The sequence below is a fragment of the Patiria miniata genome, unplaced genomic scaffold (assembly GCF_015706575.1).
Source record: "Patiria miniata isolate m_02_andy unplaced genomic scaffold, ASM1570657v1 HiC_scaffold_2, whole genome shotgun sequence".
In the NCBI taxonomy this organism is placed as follows: domain Eukaryota; kingdom Metazoa; phylum Echinodermata; class Asteroidea; order Valvatida; family Asterinidae; genus Patiria; species Patiria miniata.
Window position 1 is genome coordinate 1,025,424 of NW_024037058.1, and position 26,062 is coordinate 1,051,485.

Consider the following 26,062-nt stretch of genomic DNA (forward strand, 5'->3'; position numbering starts at 1 on the left):
AATGAAGACCTCAACCTACTCTACCACTTGCCGGCAACAGAATGCTGCGGACGCGTACGGTTGATTTCTTATGCATTTTTAAATATTAAAAGTGTCACAATTTATTTGCCTATAAATAAACACCTGATGACGTCATCATGACGTCATCATTACACACTGTTGTTTGAATTAGGGTCTTTGCTTGGACAAAGAGTGATCTAAATGAATTACTGGCAAACAGTCGAAAATGCCCTTTGAAAATCGACAATTTTTTCTTAATTTTTGTGTACAAAGTCTATGGGAAAAATTAAATATTCAAAAATCTATAATAAATTAGTCAATGACGTCACCATGACGTCACTCTTCGGGGCACATCTCTGCTGTAAGGACTATGACTATGCTTAATTTGAATGATGTAAGACGAAGATTAATACCAAAAGTGGCACTGAGAAAAAACGTGTACAAAGTCTTTGGGATTTTGTCGACAAAAAGAAGAAGAAGAAGAAGAAAGAAAAACTAGAGCTGTATGTCTGTTTGCAAACAGAACACAGGGCTTTTTCGCATTTTACAAATATTTGTTTCGTTTGTCCTTTTGCAGTCACTTTTCAGAGTGCTTCATGCAGTTAAAGGTTGTTCAAAACGCTTAGAATAATTCCTAAAGTATAATTTTATCAAATGATGTCACTTGCCCTGCAATGACGTCATCCTTAAGACCCTTCTCAATGCACATTTTGTCATTGTGGTTTTGGTTTGAACCAAGTTTAATGTCAATCCGATGAAAGAAAGTGTGCTATTTGTGGAAGCAGAATAAAATTATAAATATCTAAAATTTATCAAAACCAAACGATGACGTCATCGTGACGTCACTTTAAACTTTGTATACTAGTACCACTATTTACCTACCCACTAAGTTTCATGACAGTCAGACCTTTCCTTATATGTATTTTGAAAAATCGCATTTTTATGACATCATAATGATGTCAGATATTTTTTTCAAAATTTTGTGTAAATACCTTTTACCTAACAGACCAAATACACAAAGAATTTTGAATTTTGCATGTTACGTTCATGAGATATGGCTAAAGGGTCAAAAACTTCAAATATTCATATAAAATCTCCGGATGACGTCATCATGACGTCACCTAATTTTTTTTTTACCTATAACACATCCCAGTCTAGCCACATACCAAGTTTCAACCCAATCAGACTTACAGTTCTGTAGATATAGGACTTCATAATATGCACATAAATTTTCAAAAATCAATAAAAAAAAATATGTGATGACGTCATCATGACGTCATAGTCTTGGCATAATTGTTGTATAAGGGTCTTCCTTGGCTGTAACATTGATGACGATTCCAGATCGCCAAGTTATAGAAATGGTGGCTTGAAAACGTGTACAAAGTCAATGGGCTAAACACGTGTAAAAAGTTAACGGGCTAAAGAAAATCCCACTGCAGAAAAATTGCACCTTTAAATTTGTAATTTGCCTTTGAACTGAAACATTTTTATGAAATATTACTTGATATTCTAACCCTTTGGAATATGTTCAATCGAATGACAGCGCGAAAAAAATACGATTTCTCTTTCCTTCTCATAGTAATTCTCGGCTGAAGTTCAGAACTACTCAGTAAGATATCAGTGTTGTATAGGAAAAGACTTGTGGAAAATCCCACTGCAGAAAAACTGCACCTTTAAATACGTAACATAGGGCTCTTCGGCATTATGATTTTTTTATTATACGTCCCTGACTATGCGCATGCATGAACATAAAATCTGTCAAAGTTAGCCGAAAATCGGCTAAAACGGTCACTGTGATGTGCACAGGGTTTGACCTCGGCAACACGTGCTCTGCAGGCTGACTGACATACGACGTATGTGCGTAATGTACGTGTATGTACAGTACATATAGACGTTCTGTGCATGTTTTAGAGCAGAGGTATTGTCAACCTGAAGTTTTAAGCGTGCGCAGGGCATGTCCGAGTTCGCTTATTGCCTCGAAGCTTTGAAATGTTTTAGACCTACCCTTAAATCGACAATTAAAGTAAAAACTAACATAAAAACTGCCAGGGTTGATTTTTCAGGAATTTTCAAATGAAAAAGGGTCTTTTTATTATAACTTCCGGTCTGATGACGTCATTCGCCTAAAACTTCGCACACGTCTTAAGTGGGTCAAGGTCATCATATACATCAATATTTAGGCGATTCCGACAAACTTCGCCACAGACATCTATTCAAAATACATTTTTGCAAATTTTCAACCTGTCGCTAGAGGGCGCTCGAAGATTGCATGACGTCATTGGTAGATGATTTGAAGAATACTATTAGCCAAGAGACTAACACCGTTGAAAGCAAGTTCATATCTATTACCATTTTCAAATAATAAGCCACTTCCAGTTTTGGCCTTTTTCGACCGGAAGCAAGGGTCACGTGATTTCACGCACACTGAATGAAATAAAGACCTAAACCTACTCTACCCCTTGCCGGCAACAGAATGCTGCGGACGTGTACGGTTGATTTCTTATGCATTTTTAAATATTAAAAGTGTCACAATTTAATTGCCTAAATGAACACCTGATGACGTCATCATGACGTCATCATTAAACAATGCTGTTTGAATTAGGGTCTTTGCTTGGACAAATAGTGGTGCAAATGAATTACTGGCAAACAGTCAAAAATGCCCTTTGAAAATCGACATTTTTTTCTTAATTTCTGTGTACAAAGTCTATGGGAAAAATTAAATATTCAAAAATCCATAATAAATTAGTCGATGACGTCACCATGACGTCAATCTTCGGGACACATCTTTGCTATAGGGACTATGCTTATGCTAACTTTGAATGATGTATGACAAAGATTAATGCCAAAAGTGGTGGCAAGAAAAAACGTGCACAAAGTCTATGGGATTTTGTCGACAAAAAGAAATAAAAACTAGAGCTGTATGTCTGTTTGCAAACAGAACACAGGGCTTTTTCGCATTTTACAAATATTTTTTTCATTTGTCCTTTTGCAGTCACTTTTCAGAATGCTTTATGCAGTTAAAGGTTGTTCAAAACGCATAGAATAATTCCTAAAGTATAATTTCATCAAATGATGTCACTTGCCCTGTAATGACGTCATCCTTAAGACCCTTCTCAATGCACATTTTGTCATTGTGATTTTGGTTTGAACCGATTAAGTTTAATGTCAATCCGATGAAAGAAAGTGTGCAATTTGTGGAAGCACAATAAAATTTAAAATATCTAAAAATTATAAAAACCAAACGATGACGTCATCGTGACGTCACTTTAAACTTTGTATACTAGTAACATTATTTACCTACCCATTAAGTTTCATGACAGACGGACCTTTCCTTATATGTGTTTTGAAAAATCGCATTTTTATGACGTCATAATGATGTCAGATATTTTGTTCAAAATGTTGTACAAATACCTTTGACCTAACAGACCAAATACACAAAGAATTTTGAATTTTGCATGTTACGTTCATGAGATATGGCTAAAAGGTCAAAAACTTCAAATATTCATATAAAATCTCCGGATGACGTCATCATGGCGTCACCTAATTGTTTGTTTTTTTACCTATAACACATCCCGGTCTAGCCACATACCAAGTTTCAACCCAATCAGACTTACAGTTCTGTAGATATAGGACAACATAATATGCACGTAAATTTTCAAAAATCAATAAAAAAAAATTGGGTGATGACGTCATCATGACGTCATAGTCTTGGCATAATTTTTGTATGAGGGTCTTCCTTGGCTGTAACATTGATGACGATTCCAGATCGCCAAGTTATAGAAATGGTGGCTTGAAAACGTGTACAAAGTCAATGGGCTAACACGTGTACAAAGTTAACGGGCTAAACAAAATCCCACTGCAGAAAAATTGCACCTTTAAATTTGTAATTTGCCTTTGAACTGAAACATTTTTATGAAATATTACTTGATATTCTGACCCTTAGGAATATGTTCAATCGAATGACAGACCGAAAAAAAATACGATTTCTCTTTCCTTCTCATAGTAATTCTCGGCTGAAGTTCAGAACTACTCAGTAAGATATCAGTGTTGTATTGAGATATGGCTAAAAGACTTGTGGAAAATCCCACTGCAGAAAAACTGCACCTTTAAATACGTAACATAGGGCTTTTCGGCATTATGATTTTTTTTATTATACGCCCCTGACTATGCGCATGCATAAACATAAAATCTGTCAAGGTTAGCCGAAAATCGGCTAAAACAGTCACTGTGATGTGGACAGGATTTGACCTCATCAACACGTGCTCTGCAGGCTGACTGACAAACGATGTATGTGCATAACGTACATGTATGTACATGTACATATAGACGTTCTGTGCATGTTTTAGAGCAGAGGTATTGTCAACCTGAAGTTTTAAGCGTGCGCAGGGCATGTCCGAGTTCGCTTATTGCCTCGAAGCTTTGATATGTTTTAGACCTACCCTTAAATCGACAATTAAAGCAAAAACTAACATAAAAACTGCCATGGTTGATTTTTCAGGAATTTTCAAATGAAAAAGGGTCTTTTTATTATAACTTCCGGTCTGATGACGTCATTTACCTAAAACTTCGCACATGTCTTAAGTGGGTCAAGGTCATCATATACACCAATATTTAGGCGATTCCGACAAACTTCGCCACAGACATCTATTCAAAATACATTTTTGCAAATTTTCAACCTGTCGCTAGAGGGCGCTCGAAGATTGCATGACGTCATTGGTAGATGATTTGAAGAATACTTTTAGCCAAGAGACTAACACCGTTGAAAGCAAGTTCATTTCTATTATCATTTTCAAATAATAAGCCACTTCCGGTTTTGGCCTTTTTCGACCGGAAGCAAGGGTCACGTGATTTCACGCACACTGAAAGAAATAAAGACCTTAACCTACTCTACCACTTGCCGGTAACAGAATGCTGCGGACGCGTACGGTTGATTTCTTATACATTTTTAAATATTCAAAGTGTCACAATTTAATTGCCTATAAATACACACCGGATGACGTCATCATGACGTCATCATTACACAATGTTGTTTGAAATAGGGTCTTTGCTTGGACAAAGATTGGTGCAAATGAATTACTGGCAAAGAGTCAAAAATGCCCTTTGAAAATCGACAATTTTTTCTAAATTTCTGTGTACCAAGTCTATGGGAAAAATTAAATATTCAAAAATCTATAATAAATCAGTCGATGACGTCACCATGACGTCAATCTTCGGGACACATCTTTGCTATAGGGACTATGCTTATGCAAACTTAGAATGATGTATGACAAAGATTAATGCCAAAAGTGGAGGCCAGAAAAAACGTGCACAAAGTCTATGGGGTTTAGGCGACAAAAAGAAGAAAGAAGATGAAAAAAAAAAAAATGAGAACAGAAAGAAAGGCTTTTTCGCAAAATTGCGAAAAAGCCAAATAAAAAAATGAGAACAAAAACAAAGGCTTTTTCGCAAAATTGCGAAAAAGCCAAAAATGAAAACAAAACGAAAGGCTTTTCCGCTTTTTTGCGGAAAAGCCAAAAATGAGAACAAAAAGAAAGGCTTTTCCGCTTTTTTGCGGAAAAGCCAAAAATGAGAACAAAAAAGAAAGGCTTTTCCGCTTTTTTGCGGAAAAGCCAAAAATGAGAACTAAAAGAAAGGCTTTTCCGCTTTTTTGCGGAAAAGCCACAAAAAAAACAGAACAAAAAGAAAGGCTTTTCCGCAACTTTGCGGAAAAGCCAAAAAAAACCAGAACAAAAACAAAGGCTTTTCCGCAACTTTGCGGAAAAACCAAAAAAAAAATGAGAACAAAAACAAAGGCTTTTTCGCAAAATTGCGAAAAAGCCCCCAAAAAAATCTTTACGAAAACAAAGGCTGTTTCGGCAAAAGTGCCGAAACAGCCCAAAAAAAAAAAAAAAAAAATCTTAACGAAAACAAAGGCTGTTTCGGCAAGGTGCCGAAACAGCCAAAAATAAAAATCTTAACGAAAACAAAGGCTGTTTCGGCAAAAGTGCCGAAACAGCCAAAAATCAGAACAAAAACAAAGGCTTTTCCGCCACTTTGTGGAAAAGCCAAAAATTCAAAATATTCATGTAAATTTCTGGACCTGGACATGCATGTATAGAGATTCATTGGCAATGTCCCAACTTCTGAAGCTACATCCAAAAGTCCAAGAGTGGCAAAGTTGAGTCGCATCAACATCAAATGTTTCCAGGGTCCGTACGTTAATTAGAACTGCGTAGTAGAAAATTGTGTTTTTATGAATGGCATGAGGTGGCTGGTACTTGGCAATCGATCGCAAATGTAGTTGTAAATAATAAACCAATTTTTTGGGGGGGGGGCAAAAAATTATGGAATCGATTCCGAGTGGAATTGCGATTCCCAGACAGAATCGGAATCAATTCCAAAAATGCTGGATTCGCCCAAGCCTACTAAGTTAACTGTGCTATTTGAATAAAAAATCTTAATTACATGTATCTCTCGCGCTTATAACTGCCCAAAAAGTGCATGAAAATTTGAACAGAACCAAATAAGTTGTCTTCATTTCTTTCTTTAAGAAAGAATGAAGACAACACTACGAAAACAAATATGCACATCATACCGGTACCAAATATGCACGTCGTACTGGTACTGAAGCGATCGCTGGCCAAACGCACGCTAGTAGATAATAATAATAATAATAATAATTTGGGAGGCTAATCATCCTTACTCGCAGCTGGTATGCTGAATTGCGAAGGACGCGGCTACAACGTGGTCGGGCCGCTGGCACGTAAAGGCGCCTATGGCTGCCGGCCACATCGACCCATATATGACCATGGAGTACAGCCTGAGATCGAAAGTGTTTGATTTTTCCAGAGGGAGGAAAACCGGAGGGCCCGGAGAAAAACCCACGTGGCACAGGAGAGAACCAACGCACAACTCTACTCACATGCGATCCGCGGCCAGGATTCGAACCGTGGTCACCTTGGTGAGAGGCGAGCGCTTTACGCACAAGCCACCCATGCCACCATATATATGTGCATATGCACAATGTGCAGCGACATCAGCATCACTGGTAATATGGCAGTACTGCAGGGATTTGTATTTCATTGGGAACCAGCTGAGTTTGTGTCAAAATGCAGATTGCTAGTCTTCCAAATTGCAGTGCGGTCCGTGCAGCGTGTGTACGAACGGTAGCATGCAATTCAACATGCAGAATGACCGCAAAGAACGTCTTGAAAACCGCAAAGAACGTCTTGAAACCAAGACTACCACATTGCCTGCATTATATTACAATTTGTACGCAACCTACTCATCTCTCACAGCGTGCTCAGTGCTCAGATTGGTGCATGGGCAAGCCGTCACAGAACGACATTCCATTGTATGCTATGGATATGGACATGTATACATGTACGTATTATGCACAATTTCTGTATGACCCGCGGTGCGTGTGTGCGTTGACATCTAGAGCAAAACTTCAAGTGTTGTGTGTGATCGTAGTGTTTGTTTTTTAAGAAACCTGAAGAAAACGGACTTTTCAATTTTAAGAAAACAGACTTTTGATTTTATAAAACGGGGAAACTTCGGACATTAGTTTATAATGTGTACAGTGTTAAGATTTATTTATATTTTTTGGTCCTCAGGTTTTAAACCAAATGTTCTGTTCCTGGTAGTTGATGATTTCCGACCAGCCCTTGGAAGTTATGGGGAGAAAGTGAAGACACCTAATTTAGACCAACTAGCTGCCCAGTCAATTAGGTTCACAGATGCGCGTGCACAGGTAAGCAAATGGAGCCTTTGATGCACATTTGTGCTAAGGACTGAGGACTTCCTACGGTATTGTTCCCTTCATTTGTTCCTATTCTTTGTACTCTAAATTTTTCTCAACATCTCAAATGAGGTTTGTACACAACATCTCAAATGAAGATCAAAATCAGGAGAGGACTTTGCTCAAGTCCTCTGGGTTATTGTTATTGCAAATCCCCTGTTGTCCCAAGTTCTCGGTCGTAAAGGATAACAAGATCATGCATGTAGAGCTGCCAACATTTGCATAAATCAGGAAGATTTTGTACAATAATCAGGGAGAGTTTTATAATTACATTCAACATAATAGGGAAAAGGTTTTTTTTCCATCAGAACATGGAAAGACTGGTTTATTTAGGGAACTTTCTGCAGAATCAGGGAGAGTTGGCAGCTCTGTATGCGGTCAGGCTTGCTTTTTTTGTTCTATTATTCGTACGTAAACTTTTTTGTAACAACTCCCTTTGGTTTTGTACGCTTTTTCCGTTCGAGGACGTCCTGTCCTCTATTAGAAAGGATGTTTCACATGTGTGTCCTCAATTTATACCATATGCATAAACACACATGGCCTTACATACAGTAAACTCACCTTACCTCAAAGTCGGATATCTTGAAACTCTGTTTAGCTCAAATTAATAAATACCTTGGAGAGTCGGTGGCTTCTGATTGGTCGAGACTTGATCACGTGGGGGTGTATTAACGGTGATATAAAGACCAGCTTCAAAGAACAAGCGAAAAAATGGCCCCTAGCTGAACCAGCATTGATCCAGCCCCATGCAAGACAATGATTGGCCAAATTTACAACAGTCCTACGGCAGCTTGTAACAATACAGCACTGCACATGCGCTCAACCACCTTCGCGTGAGACTTACGCGCGCGTACACAACACAGTTGCTATGGGTGCGCGCGCGTAAGGAAGTTTTCAAACGACATTGTACAGCAGTATACTGAGGATGTTTACGACGAAAGCGTAGATCTGCAATTTATTTTCTTTAAACACTTCGCCCACCGACATATTTACCTTTCCTAAACCAAGCATCTCTGTACTGGTAATTCTGGACACAAGGAATATGTAAACGAAATTTCAGCTTCCTCCATCTACGGCAGCAGAAGTTCATAGCCTGGACGTTGTTTTAAACGATGAAGACGTCGTCTAACGCAGCCTGGGTCCGTCTATGGTGGTATATAAGAACGCATATTGAAGAGACAGGGTACCACGCATAAGCTAAAATATAGCCCATGAACATGAACATAAAGAAGTCTGGAAATATCGCCAAAAGAAAAGTCACAAAATTGGAGCATTTTAACTGTTTATTTCGTTAAAAAGGTATTAATGGGAATAACAGTGTATTGCGGGATACGAGCCACTTGTTGCTGCAGGAAGTTTCGGTGAAACACGCTGCTTCAAAGAGTGGTACAACCGGTACATCCGGTACAACGTCGAAAAAAATGATTAAACCAAATATGTACATCAAAAGGTTAACCACTGAAAATACATACACAAAAAAGACGATCACGTTCTGTGATTTGTGAATCAAATTGCAGACGTTTTCTCCATCTATTTTTGTTTGGCACCAGGGACCGAGTTGACTTGGGACTAGTGCTGCAGCCGAACCGCTAAACCGAACCAAACCGAATAAAGCCGAACCGAACCGAACCGGTTCGCAAGAGTTCGGCAATTTTTTGTTGATAGTGCTAGGAATGCTAAAGCTTGCAATGAGAGGGCAAAATTAAAGAGCACGGATGATTAAATTTACCGTTTTTACAAGTCACCGCATTCATCTTCATTACTTGCGATGTTTTAGCCAGGCAAACAATAGTATATACGCTTTGAAAAATTTGTACGCACCTGCAATTCTCTCAATGAAAAGCGTGCTCTTTGGCAGCGCGGCTGATATCTCGCCGTGTTCTAGCGTGACGTAATTCGTGTGGACCAAACCATTTGCGGTGAAGGGTGTGCTTTCCTCTGCACAATTTACCAGCATTTTCAGGGTTTTTTTTACCGTGTCAAAATTACAAATAATACTTTTTATGGAGTCAGAAACCTTTCCCTTGTTCAGAATAAGTTCTTAATCGTGAATGAGAATTTGATGAAAGTCACGAATTGAAAAGTTGATATTTTTTATGGTAGCTATTTGTCAGCTTAATTGTTACTAAAAATAATTATGATTTCATAAGTTTAGTACAGTAACAGGACCTGTTTGTTCTTAGAACAAAACTAATCAGCATATTATTGCCATGAAGCAAGTTTTTAGTGCTCAGGGCATGCTCAGACGGAACTTGTCGGGAAAACAAGTCAGCACGTGTGGGAAAATTTTGATCATACATGTAGATCACCGGGCCGGGATAGCCTGAGGGCCGCGGGTCGCGATAGGTAACATTTATCAATTTACGATTTTCATTTCGCAACATCATAAACTCACATTATTACAATTATTTGTTATTTAAACAACAAAAATGAGATTCCTCCTTCAACTTGTGTTGTATAGCATGTGGAAATTGCGGTGCCTATTTCCGTCAGACGTGCGCGGTACACACGTGTTTGTTCAAACAGGGGAACTGCCTATGCTTTTCATACATAGCCCTACACACTGTACCATGGACATGTACATTATGTATGCACTTCCGAAGCCGAACCGAGCCGAAGTTTGGAGAGAAAAAAATCAAACCACCACCGAACCGAATTGAACTTTGAGGATCAGTTGCAGCATTACTTGGGACCGAGTTGACCCCGTTTGAGTTGGTTTCGAGTCAACTCGGTCCCAAACCAAGTCAGTTTGAGCAAACTTAGTCCTAAGTCAAATCGGTACCAGGTTAACTCTGTCTCATGTCAACTCAGTCCCACATCAATTTGCTGGAGAACAAAATGCTGTAGCAAGGTATTGGGAGCGAAAATCAAACTGCGCCATGTTAGTGGCCGTGCCATGTAAGGGTACATCAACAATACGCGTTACAGTGGGTACGTCATACACTGCTGAGGTCACGCGTTCCACACAAACCTGGCTTTATATATGAAGCGGTGCCCACAAAATAACGGATGCCAATTTTTTTTTAATTTTGCAACGGATAAAAAAAATTATGAAAATGTGGGCACAGTGCTATAGCTACATAAGGCCAGGTTTGTGTGGAACGTGTGACCTCGGCAAGGCGTGACATCAGCGGTGTATGACATAACCACTAATAACGCGTATTGTTGGTGTACCCTAAATGGCATGGCCCCTAGCATGGCGCAATTTGATGTTTGCCCCTATAGTGCCTTGCTAGAGCATTTTCTCCCCATTAAGTTGATTTAGGACCAAGTTAACTTGGGATCGAGTTGACATGGGACTGAGTTGACATGGGACCGAGTTGACATGGGACCCAGTTGACCTGGGACCGTTGACTGGGGACCGAGTTGGTTTGGGACCAAAAAGACTCGAAACCCGTCTATGGTTTCGAGTCAACTCAGTCCGAAACCAACTCGGTCCAAAGTGAACTTGGTCCCAGCTGCCAAACGAAAATAGACAGAGAAAAAAATTATGCAATTTGATTAACAGAACGTGATCTGTCTTTTTTGTCTAAACATCATTTTCGTCATACACAGATGGAAAACTGTTGGACAGTGCACGCATGGACCGTTTTGAAAGTAAAGCGAAAAATCTTTATTAACCCTTACCCTACTAGACCCTCCAATGCATGCCAATATGTGCCTCAAGAAAATCTCCTATGTTTTTTGCATGGCCCTCCAATATCTGCCATGTCATTTCAAGGGTAACTGGACAGGCACTCCAATACATGCCACAGAGAACAATGAGAGTCCTCTGATAACAAAGTGAGTGCCCCCAGCTGGTCAGTATCAGGCACCCTCCAGGGCCTCCAACTCCTGCCAATTGGAGCCTTCACTGTTAAATAAAACTATCTGCCAATAAACTGCAGCTGGAGGGCATTGGCATAACCAACTGACATGCAGTAAACTACCCTCAGAGAGTAAGGGTTAAAGGGAAAATACAACATTTGCAAACATCAAAAAATAAAACTACCAAATCATTTTGAAATACCTTGCTGGACTGTTAGTCAATGACAGTGTAAAGCATCCTGTAAAATCATGGCACCTGGTATACTGTTATTTTCAAGAAAAGTGGTATTTTTGTATCAATTTCCAACGCTGATTGGCCGACCAGCGTTGGAAAAAAACTGGCTTTTTTTCAAATACTGGCCCCAATTGACCATCGCACTTGTTTGCAATCGATTACACACCTATGAACGGGTACAAGCCAGCTAGACTGGTTCCCTGACCTTACAATTCCCCAATGTATGTAAACTGCTCTGTTTCTTCTTAAATGGAGTCAGGGAACCAGACTACAGGAAAATGATTGTTTTTCTTGGTTTTTATAGCATTTTTGAACCCAAAACCTCAAAAAAGTCAGTGTAACTATATTTGCTCTATATTTCCAACCCCCCAATTCCATCCATTTCTGAAAATTACAGCAAAAGCAAATGATGTATATTCCCTTTAAAGATTATTGAAGTTGAGCGCCTGAAAATGATGTGTTGGAATTGGTTACGAAAATTCAGGAAATACTGGGCTCCTTGTGATGCTTACAGTGAATATGAAACAAAACATCTCAAAACACTTGGATCACAAAGAAAAAAATGTTTATGGGCGAGGTTGATGAGAAACAGATGTACATTGTGTAGTTCTGTACATGAGCTTTCCATGCACCTCACACATTTTTCATAATTTTAAACAGCTAAATTGAGAAGATCCTGAACGCGGTATAATCATTGATTGAGACATCTGCTTGTACAGTCAAGAGTGAAATGAACTACTCCAGAAAAGCATACTTGAGTCCCGACAAAATGATTCTTTGGATGGAACAGACCTCGCGTTGTAATTACTTTTAAAAAAATTATCTCATTGGCACGCCCCCTCCCCCCCCCCAAGGCTTTTATCTGAGGCCACGTTTATTATTCAATTCAATTCAATTTATTTATTCGTCATGCCAGCATGAAACTTTCCTTCTCGCTTTGCACATAAAATTTCAAATACCTACAATACAGAAAATTAAATATATAAACATACAATATACACGTTAAAACATTTAATGAAAAGGCAATAAATTAAATAATATACGTGTTTCTCAAAAACACTGTAAAACCCTAAAAACACACACATGGACCACATTGAACAGGCTGCCTATGGGACAAGGAAAGGTATGCTGGAGGAAAAATAGGGATAAATAGCAAGGAGGAAAGAAAAAAAGACTTGCAAACACGAACACAAAGGGACATGGAGAAAGAAGGGGTTGATAACGGAAGGAACAATGAAGGGTACGAGTAAGGAGGGGGTGGAAGTGAATGGATAGATAAGAGGGAAAGGAAAATAAAGGGGGGGGGGGAATGGCAAGGAAGGCAACTGGAAATGAAAACACTGTGTAATGACAGGCTTAAAACTATAATACATGTACATGTTCTTTAAAAACACATTATCTGCTAGCCTTGACCAAGGCTATCAGCTTGTTCTCATACGAGCTGGTTCCCGCTACCGCACACCGCGCGCGCCGCGACACAATCACTAGTTGTACTATACCGTTAGCCTCAACGACCCTTGCGTGTGCTTTGTGTGCATGTACTGTACGTACGCCCCACACACACTTCCGCAAACAGCCGTACAATAAGTCGAAGCGCAAGATAGCCTTGACGCAACCGTGGCGAATTCCTTATGTGTTTCTTTATAGTTTCGACCGAAATCGGCCGAAAATTTCTGATGCGCATATATTACACGATATCCAATCAAAGCCCGTAAACTTTGACCTGCGACATACATATTCATGACCCACAAATTACTGTATACACCACGTACATGTACATGTACATGTATGTTCACTCAAACCATGGAGGAAGGAATTCCTTCCTCCATGCTCAAACCATGGTATGTCCAGGTATTTCAATCCCATTTTAAACCATTTCTCCAGTTTTATTACAAACAAATGAAACATGCCGCTATATGAGTGAACAATTTGTTCAAAATGATACTATTTCCAATGTATTGCGAATTGGACAGTTCAAGACAGTCCGCCGACGTTTTGTCGGTGCAACAGCGTACATTATCACGCCGCTACCTGCCCGTGCTATTCTGACAGCGAATGTAGGGAACAGGTCAACTCGGACCCAGGTCAAATCATACCCATTTAATCGAATGCAGGTTAACTCGTATCTATAAGCACCCGTATGAATTAACTGCAAGAAACGAGCTATTGACTTTGGGATGGAAATATACGAAACTGTCAGGTACATGGTGAAAACAAAACTCTCCCTGAATACGTACCATGTGCAAATTACATCTCATACGTACACACATGTATTTTAACGCGTACATATGAATCGTATATGTCGTACCTACGACATACGTACGACATGTAAGTCGTAGATGTAAATCGCACAAGAAACAAGTCGTTCTCACAAGATATGTTGCATGTACGACATAATCGACAAACAAGTCAAACATACGAGTTACAATTCATATTTTGTACACACGAGATATTAAGTCGTACTTATATACGACTTTGTCGTATGCGACAAAATTATATCGTACCCTGTTGACTAGACTTATGCACGACATATATGCTGTACCGGCACCTGTCGACATTATGTCACATGTTTGATATGTCATACTCTGTCGACATATATGTCGTACCCTGTCGATGATATTAGTCGTACCCTGTCGCAATATGTCGTACCCTGTCGATATATTAGTCGTACATACGACATATAACTTATAAGTTGTTCATACAAGTTAAAATCAGTCTTACAGAATAAGTTTGCTGAAGGAGAGATATTTTTTTCCCATATCCCCTTGACAGCTTAGAAGAAATACCCCCCCCCCAAAAAAAGTCAGCGGTAGATATATAGTCGTGTTCCCTAACGTGGCGCACTTCGAAGCTTACCCAACTTTCCTCGTGTAGTGTCGCCAAACCTCTTTGTTGATAAACCTCAAATTCATGCAGTGAAATGCTGGTACTTTTACCTTATCAATGCTTGCTATTTAACCTCTGTGAACAATTTCGGTTTCATAAAATTTGATCCGAAATGCAAAAACGGTCGCGTCCGGAAATTGGGCACAAATTAGCGGAGTGTTCCCTAACGTGGCGCACTTGAATAAATCTCAGAAAATTCCAAATTAACATTTAAGAATTTCTGTAAACTTGATAAATTCTGATAAATCATTACTATCTTTACTTACAAACCCAGCCAGATGTTTGTCAGAAAATTATTTTCTTATTTTTCGGGGCATTTTCAAAGGGTTCACTTTGCACTTGAAAATAAAATCGGAAAATCACGCCAAAATAATTTTTTCTTTTAACTTTGTAACGAGTAAATAAACTCGCGATTTATGAACGGGAGTTTTAGAACTTGATGAAATTTCACTTTCTGTGAAATTTCAGTTAAAACTTTTGCTCTAGCTAGGCGCTACAGGCGAAAAATAAAAGTGCGCCACGTTAGGGGCCGCGCCACGTTAGGGTACATCAACAATACTCAATAGTGTGAGCACTTTTTTTGCCGCTGAACGTGAAAGCGCAGCGTGTCTTACTGCATGGCGCCAGCCGGGCCGGTGCCTACAGTGGACGGCCCCAACGTGGCCTCTGTGCATGGTGACATCGTTTTTGCCGGCGTGCGGTTTTGTACCGTTTGCCGTTTTTGGAAGGTCTAATTTTTCATCCTTTTTCATTTCATTTTCGACCCAAACTATGTGTAACTTTATAAATATTATTCTACTATTATTTAAGATTTTAAGGGGGTGTTTACAATAATTATTGTTACCACAGGCCGTCTGGTTTATAAACCTTTGGTCGTATTATGTAATGCAATAAATATTCATTTTTTTGTCAGCCGTTATCCAATAAGAGAAGACTATTTACCATAGCGCGTACTAATTATCATATTCGGCATACACGGTTGCGTCAAGGCTATCTTCCGCCTCGACTTACTGTACGGCTGTTTGCGGAAGTGTGTGTGGGGCGTAAGTACAACATGTACATGCACACAAAGCACACGCAAGGGTCGTTGGGGCTAACGGTATAGTACAACATTGTGTCGCTGCGCGCGCGGTGTGCGGTAGCGGGAACAAGCTCATATGGGTGCATACCTGCAAATAAACTCCCATAGACACTAGTGCTAAATGCCCGTACTTCAAAATTCTTTTAAAAATACTCAAAACTCTCACAGGTATTCAAGCTGCACAGAAAAATGATGATCAATGTGTCATCTTTCAATTTCTTTTCAATTTATGGTGGGTTGACCATTGACTTTTCGAGATATTTTCACGCAAAGAAGACGACCCCTATTTTCCCCAAAGCGGAAAAGTAGCCATCTTGAAAAACGATCCCTCCACAACATGGCAAAATAGCGCCACTTTCGAGCCCAATAGCATTCAAAATGCTCAGAATTGGAAGCCCCAAGTCCGGGCCAGAGGTTCACTACCATATCTCTTCAATTCCCCAATTTTACGGCGCTCAGAACTCTCTAATATAGAATATTTTGAGGGTATAACTTTTATTCATGAGCTTGGCGGATCGATTTACCGGTGTGTACCCATATGGGAACAAGCCGCCTCGACTTACTGTACGGCTGTTTGCGGAAGTGTGTGTGGGGCGTAAGTACAACATGTACATGCACACAAAGCACACGCAAGGGTCGTTGGGGCTAACGGTATAGTACAACCATTGATCTCCATATACACAGACTGTGTATATGGAGATCAATGAGTACAACATTGTGTCGCTGCGCGCGCGGTGTGCGGTAGCGGGAACAAGCTCATATGGGAACACTGATAGCCTTGGTCAAGGCTAATTATCTGCTAAAATCGTTATTGAAGCGAGAAACTGCACTTGGTACAAAGGACAGGCGATGACGGTTTGTCTTGGATTTAAGTTGTCGTAGTCTGCCAGACTTGTTAAAAACTAACAAAGTATGCAGCGGATGGGTATTGTCAAGCAGTATTGCTTTTAGTTTTGCCGGCACAGCTGACTCGTAGATAGATCTCACGTCTCGGACAGTATTACCGATGATTTTACTGGCTGATTTGGTGATCCTATTAAGCTTATTCAAATTATCTACTGTCAGACCGTTTACCCATGCAATACAACAAAACATGATCACAGACTGGATGACACTTTGATAAAACATAGTGATTATCTCCTGGTCGATATTAAATAACCTCAATTTCCTCAGAAAATAAATTCGCTGATTAGCCTTAGAACATAATTTTTGAGTGTTGACATTCCAATTCAAGTGATCATCAATATAAGTTCCCAGGTACTTATGCTCGGTGACAATTTCAATATCAACACCATTTATGTTGACGGGTACGATCTCATTTCGGTTTTTCCGGAAATCAAACACAATTTCCTTAGTTTTCTGTGAGTTCAAAACCAGGAAGTTTTCCTTACACCACTGCACAAACTTGGCAACTTCATCTCTATACCCAGTCTCATTATCATGACTAATGAATCCTGTTAATGACGTATCATCAGCGTACTTAACCATAGAGCACATATCATTGCTACATCTCAAATCACTTGTATAAATTGTGAAAAGAACTGGGGATAAAACACAGCCCTGTGGGGCCCCGGTATTGGTATAGACAGTATCAGACTCAGACTGCATCAGTCTTACTCTCTGTGGCCTATTTGTCAAGAATTCGTTAATCCATAAGATCAAGTATGGGTTTACATTCATCCCCCTCAGCTTGCCTAACAGAACATGGGGCTGGAGCAAGTTAAATGCCGAAGAGAAATCCACAAAAAGGGTCCTAACATATGCCTTGGGCCGATTGAGGTGGCTGTAGATGCCATGCAACAATGTTAAGATGGCATCTCCGACGCTACGTCCCGTTCTGTAGGCAAACTGCAGGGGATCGTTAAAAGGTTTTGTTTGATTTACAATCAAATCTTTCACAATTCGTTCAAAACACTTCATGACAATGGCAGTTAGAGCCACAGGCCTGTAATCATTAAACACGGTGGGTTTGGAATTTTTTGCAACAGGAATGACAACAGCAGTTTTCCATAACTGAGGAATTGTAAAAGTGTCTAGAGACCACTGAAAAAGGTCCTTGAAGACTGGAGCAAGTTCTTTAAAACAAGATTTCAAAACCTTGCCACTGAGTCTGTCCGGGCCTGCAGACTTGCCAGTCTTCAATCCTTTCAGTGATTTTTCAACAACGTTAATATCAATATTTATTTTCTCATCAGTAGTAACATCTTTTTTCACAGTTTCCCTTAGGTCGTGATGAAGACTAGTAAAGTCATTAGTGTCAAATCTGGCATAAAAGGTATTCAGATCATTCAGGAATGTTGCAGTGTCTCCACAAGGAACCACTAGGTTGTTTCGCTTCCCACATCCCGTGATTGTTTTCAGTCCCTGCCATGCACTTTTAGGATCACCCTGACGAAATTTCCCCTCCACCTTTTTGCCGTATTCCTTACTTCCTCTGTCGAATATGACGAGAAAGCTCCTTCTGGATTGTCTTTTTTTCCACAAAGTCTCCGGTCTTGAAAGCACGTTGTTTCCTTTCTAGGAGTTCACGGATGTCCCTATTTACCCATGGTTTACTGTTGGGGACAATTTTGATTTCCTTTTGCGGTATGATCATGTCTACGCAAAACTTGATGTAGTCAGTGACGACCTCCGTAGCCATGTCAATCGTGGACGATTCAGTTAGGATGTTCCAGTCAGTACATTCGAAGCATGCACGTAGAGTTTCTGCACCATCATTCGACCACTCTCTAACCTGCATAACTTGTGGTTTCTCCTGCTTCAGTTTCTGCTTGTAGGCTGGAATTAAATGAACCATATCGTGATCTGATGCACCAAGCCCAGCTTTTGAGTGAGCTTTATAGGCGTTTTTAATGTTTCCATAGCATTTATCCAGTGTTCAATTTCCTCTTGTTGGAATATCTATATATTGATAGTAGTGCGGAAGCACTGTTTTTAGATCACATCTGTTGAAATCTCTAGTAATTAATTTTACCGAGTCGGGTGACTGTGATTCAAGTTGTTGCGTAATCTCATAGATTTTGTCAGTTGCCTTGGCCACATTCGCCATGGGCTGAATATACACGACGGTAACAAAAAGCTGGTTGAACTCCCTTGGTAGATAGTATGGGCGCAGACTAACACATATAAGTTCGATATCTTCCGAGCAATAACGATGTTTCACTGTTACATTGTTACACCACCGATTGTTTATGTAAATGTACACTCCACCGCCGCATGATTTACCCGATTCTGCAGTTCTGTCCATTCTCTCACATGTGAACCCATCAATATCAGTGGAATTTGGAGTATCTGTGTCTCTGAACCACGTTTCGCTAAAGCACATCATACTGCTTTCTCGATACTCAAATTGGAATTTTGAACATGCCTGTAATTCATCAATTTTATTTCTTAGCAACCGACAGTTACCTGTGACAATCAATGGTAATGGTGGATTGTATTTCCGACATCTGAGTCGCACCCTTAAGCCTCCTTTCTTGCCTCGTTTGCGCCGTTTTAAGCAGTTACAGTCCTCTGGAAGATCACAAAATGGCGATGTGACCTGTGACCTTCTGAGTTCTAACAATGTGTCCCGCTTGTACACAATGGGTACTGTCCGTGTATACGTGAGACTGCCAATCCAGTCATATGGTTGTGCATAAATGTCCTTAAAAACACCACAGACTAACATCAAAACGAATAACTGCCACAGACAACTTGAGCTTGAAGCCATAATGCTTCACACAGCTCAACCACAAACACCAAAGAAATCCAAAAAATGTGATAAAATGATAAAAAGATAAAACTTAGAGCGGACAGTGCAAAACACGAGTGGTCGCCACTGTGCAGCGCCCTCTCCCATTATTTGTAGAGGTTGTGGGTGTTTACATAAATGTGGAGGCCAGTGGTATAATGCACATGTTCTTTCCTTTCATGGGGCATTTCCATGTTAAAATAACCAGCTTGCTAATATTTGTGTTTTTACTTTATTGCCCATATCACTATGTACCCACTGAAATAAAAAAAAATTAAATCACCACAATGCATTTGTATAATTTTGATCAAAAATTAGCCAGAATTATGACATTTTTTGGTAAAATTGCGTGACATTTTTACAGCTTGTCCAATGGTGCACAGTTTTCATTCTTTCAATTGATAAATTTGGTCCTTTTTAATTCTAAATGGTTGATGATAACCCAAAACTTAATAATAAACACAATGTTCGTGCATCGGCAACTTTGTATCATTTTGACATGCCCGCTAAAAATACCATCACTCTGTAACATTTGGTGTCAGCAAATCCTGTTACAGAGTGAACTTTACCATTGATTATAATATTTGTAGAAACTGTCAACTATTCTAAATTTTAAGTGATTATTGAAGTCTTTTATTAAATAAAGAGACTAAAGAAGACCAAAAGTGAAATTCAAAGAAGTACAAGAAATATATCAATTTTAAATATTGGCAGATCAATTTGGTGTCATCAAAAAACGTTACAGTGTGATACTTTGCAGTTGCACTCTGAATTTGTCAAACTGTATTTGTCAACAAGTTTAACTAAAAATATATCCTGGAGATTGGCTTGGAATATAGATGTCATTACATTTTGAATCCTTCTCTTAGAATTTGAAATAAGAGGCAATAAAGGTTTGGTGTCAACACTGACTCCGTTACGGGTGAAATACCTCTTTTCAGCTGAAACAATCATGAAGCAAAAGCACCTGTTTGATTGATGATTGAGTTTTTAGCTAAAATAATGACTAAGTTTATTAATACAATGAAAACTTTGGCATAGGACAGGTTAAAGTAGAACTACAGTGAAGAAAAGTGATAAAAGTGTTTTTGGTGTTGGTGTCAGCGTTACAGGTGAAATTATTATTATAACAAACTAAACTTCCAGTCTCAGAAACAAGTATCTGATGTAGAAACCATCAAGCTTATCACTAAATAGAAAGGTTTAATTGGTTTGATACCATTTATTACTATTATTATTAGTTAGTTGTAGGATTGTCACTCTGTAACAGTGACTATTTGGTGTCAGCGTTACAGGTGAAATGCTGGTTAACACCAGGCTTTACTTACAATAACATGCTTTCTAGTGGTGTTTGTAAATCTTCATTGCTCTTCATAGTTGCAGTTTTGGCTGTCAAACTTGCTTTTAGAGAACAAGTGAGTGTTTGTCTTAAAATAATATAATTTTATGTCAAGTGAGAGCTACATTTTTGTAATCCTCATAATATGTCAAATTTCCTAAAACTTGATATTTGATTTACAACAAATGTTGAACAAGGATAGTGTTAAAGTTTTTTTTAACTTATATGTGTTGCAAATAATTGCTTAAAAAGCAACATGTCTTTACCATACCTGAACAATAACCTGGTGAGAGCTCTAAAAGAAACTAGAAATTGTGGTTGTGAACAACCACAGAGCTGTTCCAATATTGATTATCTGTTGGACCCATAGAAAGTAGAGATCTATGTCTGTTTGCAACAGAAGATAGGGCTTTTCTGCATTATGATTTGTTTTAATCAATAATACATGTACGTCCCTGACTATGCATGAACATAAAATCTGTCAAAGTTAGCCGGAAATCGGCTAAAACGGTCACTGTGGACAGGATTTGACCTCAGCAACACGTGCGCTGTGCGCGGGCTGACTGACATACGATATGTACAACGTACGTGCATGTACATCATGTATATGTACTTTGTGGAAGTCCTGTGCATGTTTTAAAGCAGAGGTTTTGTCAACCTGAAGTTTTAAGCGTGCGCAGGGCATGTCCGAGTTTGCTTATTGCCTCGGATCTTTGAAATGTTTTAGACCTACCCTTAAATAGACAATTAAAGTAAAAACTAATATAAAAACTGCCATGGTTGATTTTTCAGGAATTTTCTAAGGAAAAAGTGTCTTTTCATCATAACTTCCGGTCTGATGACGTCATACACCTTAAACTTCGCACACGTCTTAAGTGGGTCAAGGTCATCATATACACCAATATTTAGGCGATTCCGACAAACTTCGCCACAGACATCTATTCAAAATACATTTTTGAAAATTTTCAAACTGTCGCTAGAGGGCGCTCGAAGATTGCATGACGTCATTGGTAGATGATTTGAAGAATACTATCGGCCAAGAGACTATCACCGTTGAAAGCAAGTTCATATCTATTACCACTTTTAAATAATAAGCCACTTCCGGTTTTGGCCTTTTTCGACCAGAAGCAAGGGTCACGTGATTTCACGCACACTGAATGAAATAAAGACCTCAACCTACTCTACCACTTGCCGGCAACAGAATGCTGCGGACGCTTACGGTTGATTTCTTATGCATTTTTAAATATTAAAAGTGTCACAATTTAATTGCCTATTAATAAACACCGGATGACGTCATCATGACGTCATCATTACACAATGTTGTTTGAATTAGGGTCTTTGCTTGGACAAAGATTGGTGTAAATGAACTACTGGTGAAGAGTTGAAAATGCCCTCTGAAAATCAACATTTTAAAAAAAAATTCTGTGTACAAAGTCTATGGGAAAAATTAAATATTCAAAATTCTATAAAAAATCACGTGATGACGCCAAAGTGGCTTGTAGAATAAAAACGTGTACAAAACCTATGGGGAAAGTGGAAAAAGAAAAAAAAAGAAAAAAAAACTAGAGGTTGTGGTTGTGAACAACCACAGAGCTGTTCCCAGTTTTGATTCTCTATTGGACCATAAACAAAATGATTTAATGATTAACAAAAAAATGAAAGTAATCAATTGAAATTATTACTTTTAAAGATTCCACTTCCGGTACAACCTTTTAAATATTCATGACGTCATAGCATAACAATAATTATGTGCACAGTAATAATAATTCAATTTAATTATCTGTCAATATAGCTTTGTATTAATGTGAAATTTCAACCTGATCAGATTAATAATTCATGAAATATGATATAAGGGTCTAAAATTACCACTTCCGGTAAAACCGGAGGTGAAGGTCACATGACCTTGACATGTCAATTTTTATCTATAACACTTCCCTGTCTGTATACCTGCCAGGTTTGAGATCAATCGGTCAAATAGTTCTATAGTTATAGGACTGTAAAGATTGTCTCATTAAATATTCATGACGTCATGACATGACAATAATTATGTGCACATTAATAATAATGCAAGAAAATTATCTGTCAATATAGCTTTGTATTAATGTGAAGTTTCAACCTAATCAGATTAATAATTCATGAAATATGATTTAGGGGTCTAAAATTACCACTTCCGGTAAAACAAGAAGTGAAGGTCACATGACCTTGACATATCAATTTTCATCTATAACACATCCCTGTCTGTATACCTACTAAATTTGAGATCAATCGGTCAAATAGTTCCATAGTTATAAGACTGTAAAGAGTGTCTCATTAAATATTCATGACTTCCGGTCTGATGACGTCATACACCTTAAACTTCGCACACGTCTTAAGTGGGTCAAGGTCATCATATACACCAATATTTAGGCGATTCCGACAAACTTCGCCACAGACATCTATTCAAAATACATTTTTGAAAATGTTCAAACTGTCGCTAGAGGGCGCTCGAAGATTGCATGACGTCATCGGTAGATGATTTGAAAAATACTATCAGCCAAGAGACTAACACCGTTGAAAGCAAGTTCATATCTATTACCACTTTCAAATAATAAGCCACTTCCGGTTTTGGCCTTTTTCGACCGGAAGCAAGGGTCACGTGATTTCAGGCACACTGAATGAAATAAAGACCTGAACCTACTCTACCATTTGCCGGCAACAGAATGCTGCGGACGCGTACGGTTGATTTCTTATACATTTTTAAATATTAAAAGTGTGACAATTTAATTGCCTATAAATAAACACCGGATGACGTCATCATGACGTCATCATTACACAATGTTGTTAAAATTAGGGTCTTTGCTTGGACAAAGATTGGTGTAAATGAATTACTGGCAAAGAGTCCAAAATGCCCTCTGAAAATCGACATTTTTTTTAAAATTTCTGTGTACAAAGTCTATGGGAAAAATTAAATATTCAAAATTCTATAATAAATCACGTGATGACGTCAGCATGACGAAAAGTTTCGGCATACATCCTCAGATGATGGTTAATAACTAAGCTGAGTTTAAAGTTGATCGGATTTAAAAAAATTGCCAAAGTGGCTTGTAGAATAAAAACGTGTACAAAACCTATGGGGAAAAGTGGAAAAAGAAAAAAAAAAAAAACTAGAAATTGTGGTTGTGAACAACCACAGAGCTGTTCCCAATATTGATTATCTGTTGGACCCATAGACATAAGTAGAGATCTATGTCTGTTTGCAACAGAAGATAGGGCTTTCCGCATTATGATTTGTTTTTATCAATAATACGTCCCTGACTATCACTATGCATGAACATAAAATCTGTCAAAGTTAGCCGGAAATCGGCTAAAACGGTCACTGTGGACAGGATTTGACCTCGGCAACACGTGCACTGCACGCGGGCTGACTGACATACGATATGTACAACGTACAATGTACGTGCATGTACATATACATGCACATTGTGGACGTCCTGTGCATGTTTTAAAGCAGAGGTATTGTCAACCTGAAGTTTTAAGCGTGCGCAGGGCATGTCCAAGTTTGCTTATTGCCTCGAAGCTTTGAAATGTTTTAGACCTACCCTTAAATAGACAATTAAAGTAAAAACTAATATCAAAACTGCCATGGTTGATTTTTCAGGAATTTTCTAAGGAAAAAAGGTATTTTCATTATAACTTCCGGTCTGATGACGTCATACACCTTAAACTTCGCACACGTCTTAAGTGGGTCAAGGTCATCATATACACCAATATTTAGGCGATTCCGACAAACTTCGCCACAGACATCTATTCAAAATACATTTTTGAAAATTTTCAACCTGTCGCTAGAGGGCGCTCGAAGATAACATGACGTCATCGGTAGATGATTTGAATAATACTATCAGCCAAGAGACTAACACCATTAAAAGCAAGTTCATATCTATTACCACTTTCAAATTATAAGCCACTTCCGGTTTTGGCCTTTTTCGACCAGAAGCAAGGGTCACGTGATTTCACACACACTGAATGAAATAAAGACCTCAACCTACTCTACCACTTGCTGGCAACAGAATGCTGCGGACGCGTACGGTTGATTTCTTATGCATTTTTAAATATTAAAAGTGTAACAATTTAATTGCCTATAAATAAACACGGGATGACGTCATCATGACGTAATCATTACACAATGTTGTTTGAATAAGGGGCTTTGCTTGGACAAAGATTGGTGTAAATGAATTACTGGCAAAGAGTTGAAAATGCCCTCTGAAAATCAACATTTTTTTTTAAATTTCCGTGTACAAAGTCTATGGGAAAAATTAAATATTCAAAATTCTATAGTAAATCACGTGATGACGTCAGCATGACGAAAAGTTTCGGCATACATCCTCAGATGATGGTTAAGAACTATGCTGAGTTTAAAGTTGATCGGATTTAAAATAATTGCCAAAGTGGCTTGTAGAATAAAAACGTGTACAAAACCTATGGGGAAAAGTGGAAAAAGAAAAAAAAAGAAAAAAAAGAAAAAACTAGAAATTGTGGTTGTGAACAACCACAGAGCTGTTCCCAATATTGATTATTTGTTGGACCCATTGACATATAAGTAGAGATCTATGTCTGTTTGCAACAGAAGATAGGGCTTTCCGCATTATGATTTGTTTTTATCAACGTCCCTCACTATCACTATGCATGAACATAAAATATGTCAAATTAGCCGGAAATCGGCTAAAACGGTCACTGTGGATAGGATTTGACCTCAGCAACACGTGCGCTGCGCGCGGGCTGACTGACATACGATATGTACAACGTACAATGTACGTGCATGTACATGTGCATTGTGGACGTCCTGTGCATGTTTTTAAGCAGAGGTATTGTCAACCTGAAGTTTTAAGCGTGCGCAGGGCATGTCCCAGTTTGCTTATTGCCTCGAAGCTTTGAAATGTTTTAGACCTACCCTCGAATAGACAATTAAAGTAAAAACTAATATAAAAACTGCCATGGTTGATTTTTCAGGAATTTTCAAAGGAAAAAAGGTCTTTTCATTATAACTTCCGGTCTGATGACGTCATACACCTTAAACTTCGCACACGTCTTAAGTGGGTCAAGGTCATCATATACACCAATATTTAGGCGATTCCGACAAACTTCGCCACAGACATCTATTCAAAATACATTTTTGAAAATTTTCAACCTGTCGCTAGAGGGCGCTCGAAGATACATGACGTCAT

At 38.7% G+C, this 26,062-nt stretch overlaps 1 protein-coding gene across 1 annotated transcript in view; it reads left to right on the top strand.

Moving 5' to 3' along the window:
* The window catches only part of LOC119726968 (iduronate 2-sulfatase-like), a 134,008-nt gene that overhangs the window by 18,933 nt on the left and 89,013 nt on the right, over positions 1-26,062 (top strand). Inside the window, exon 2 of the mRNA XM_038198818.1 lies at positions 7,596-7,732. Coding sequence (XP_038054746.1) covers positions 7,596-7,732 — 137 coding nt within the window. The remainder of the gene's footprint in view (positions 1-7,595; positions 7,733-26,062) is intronic.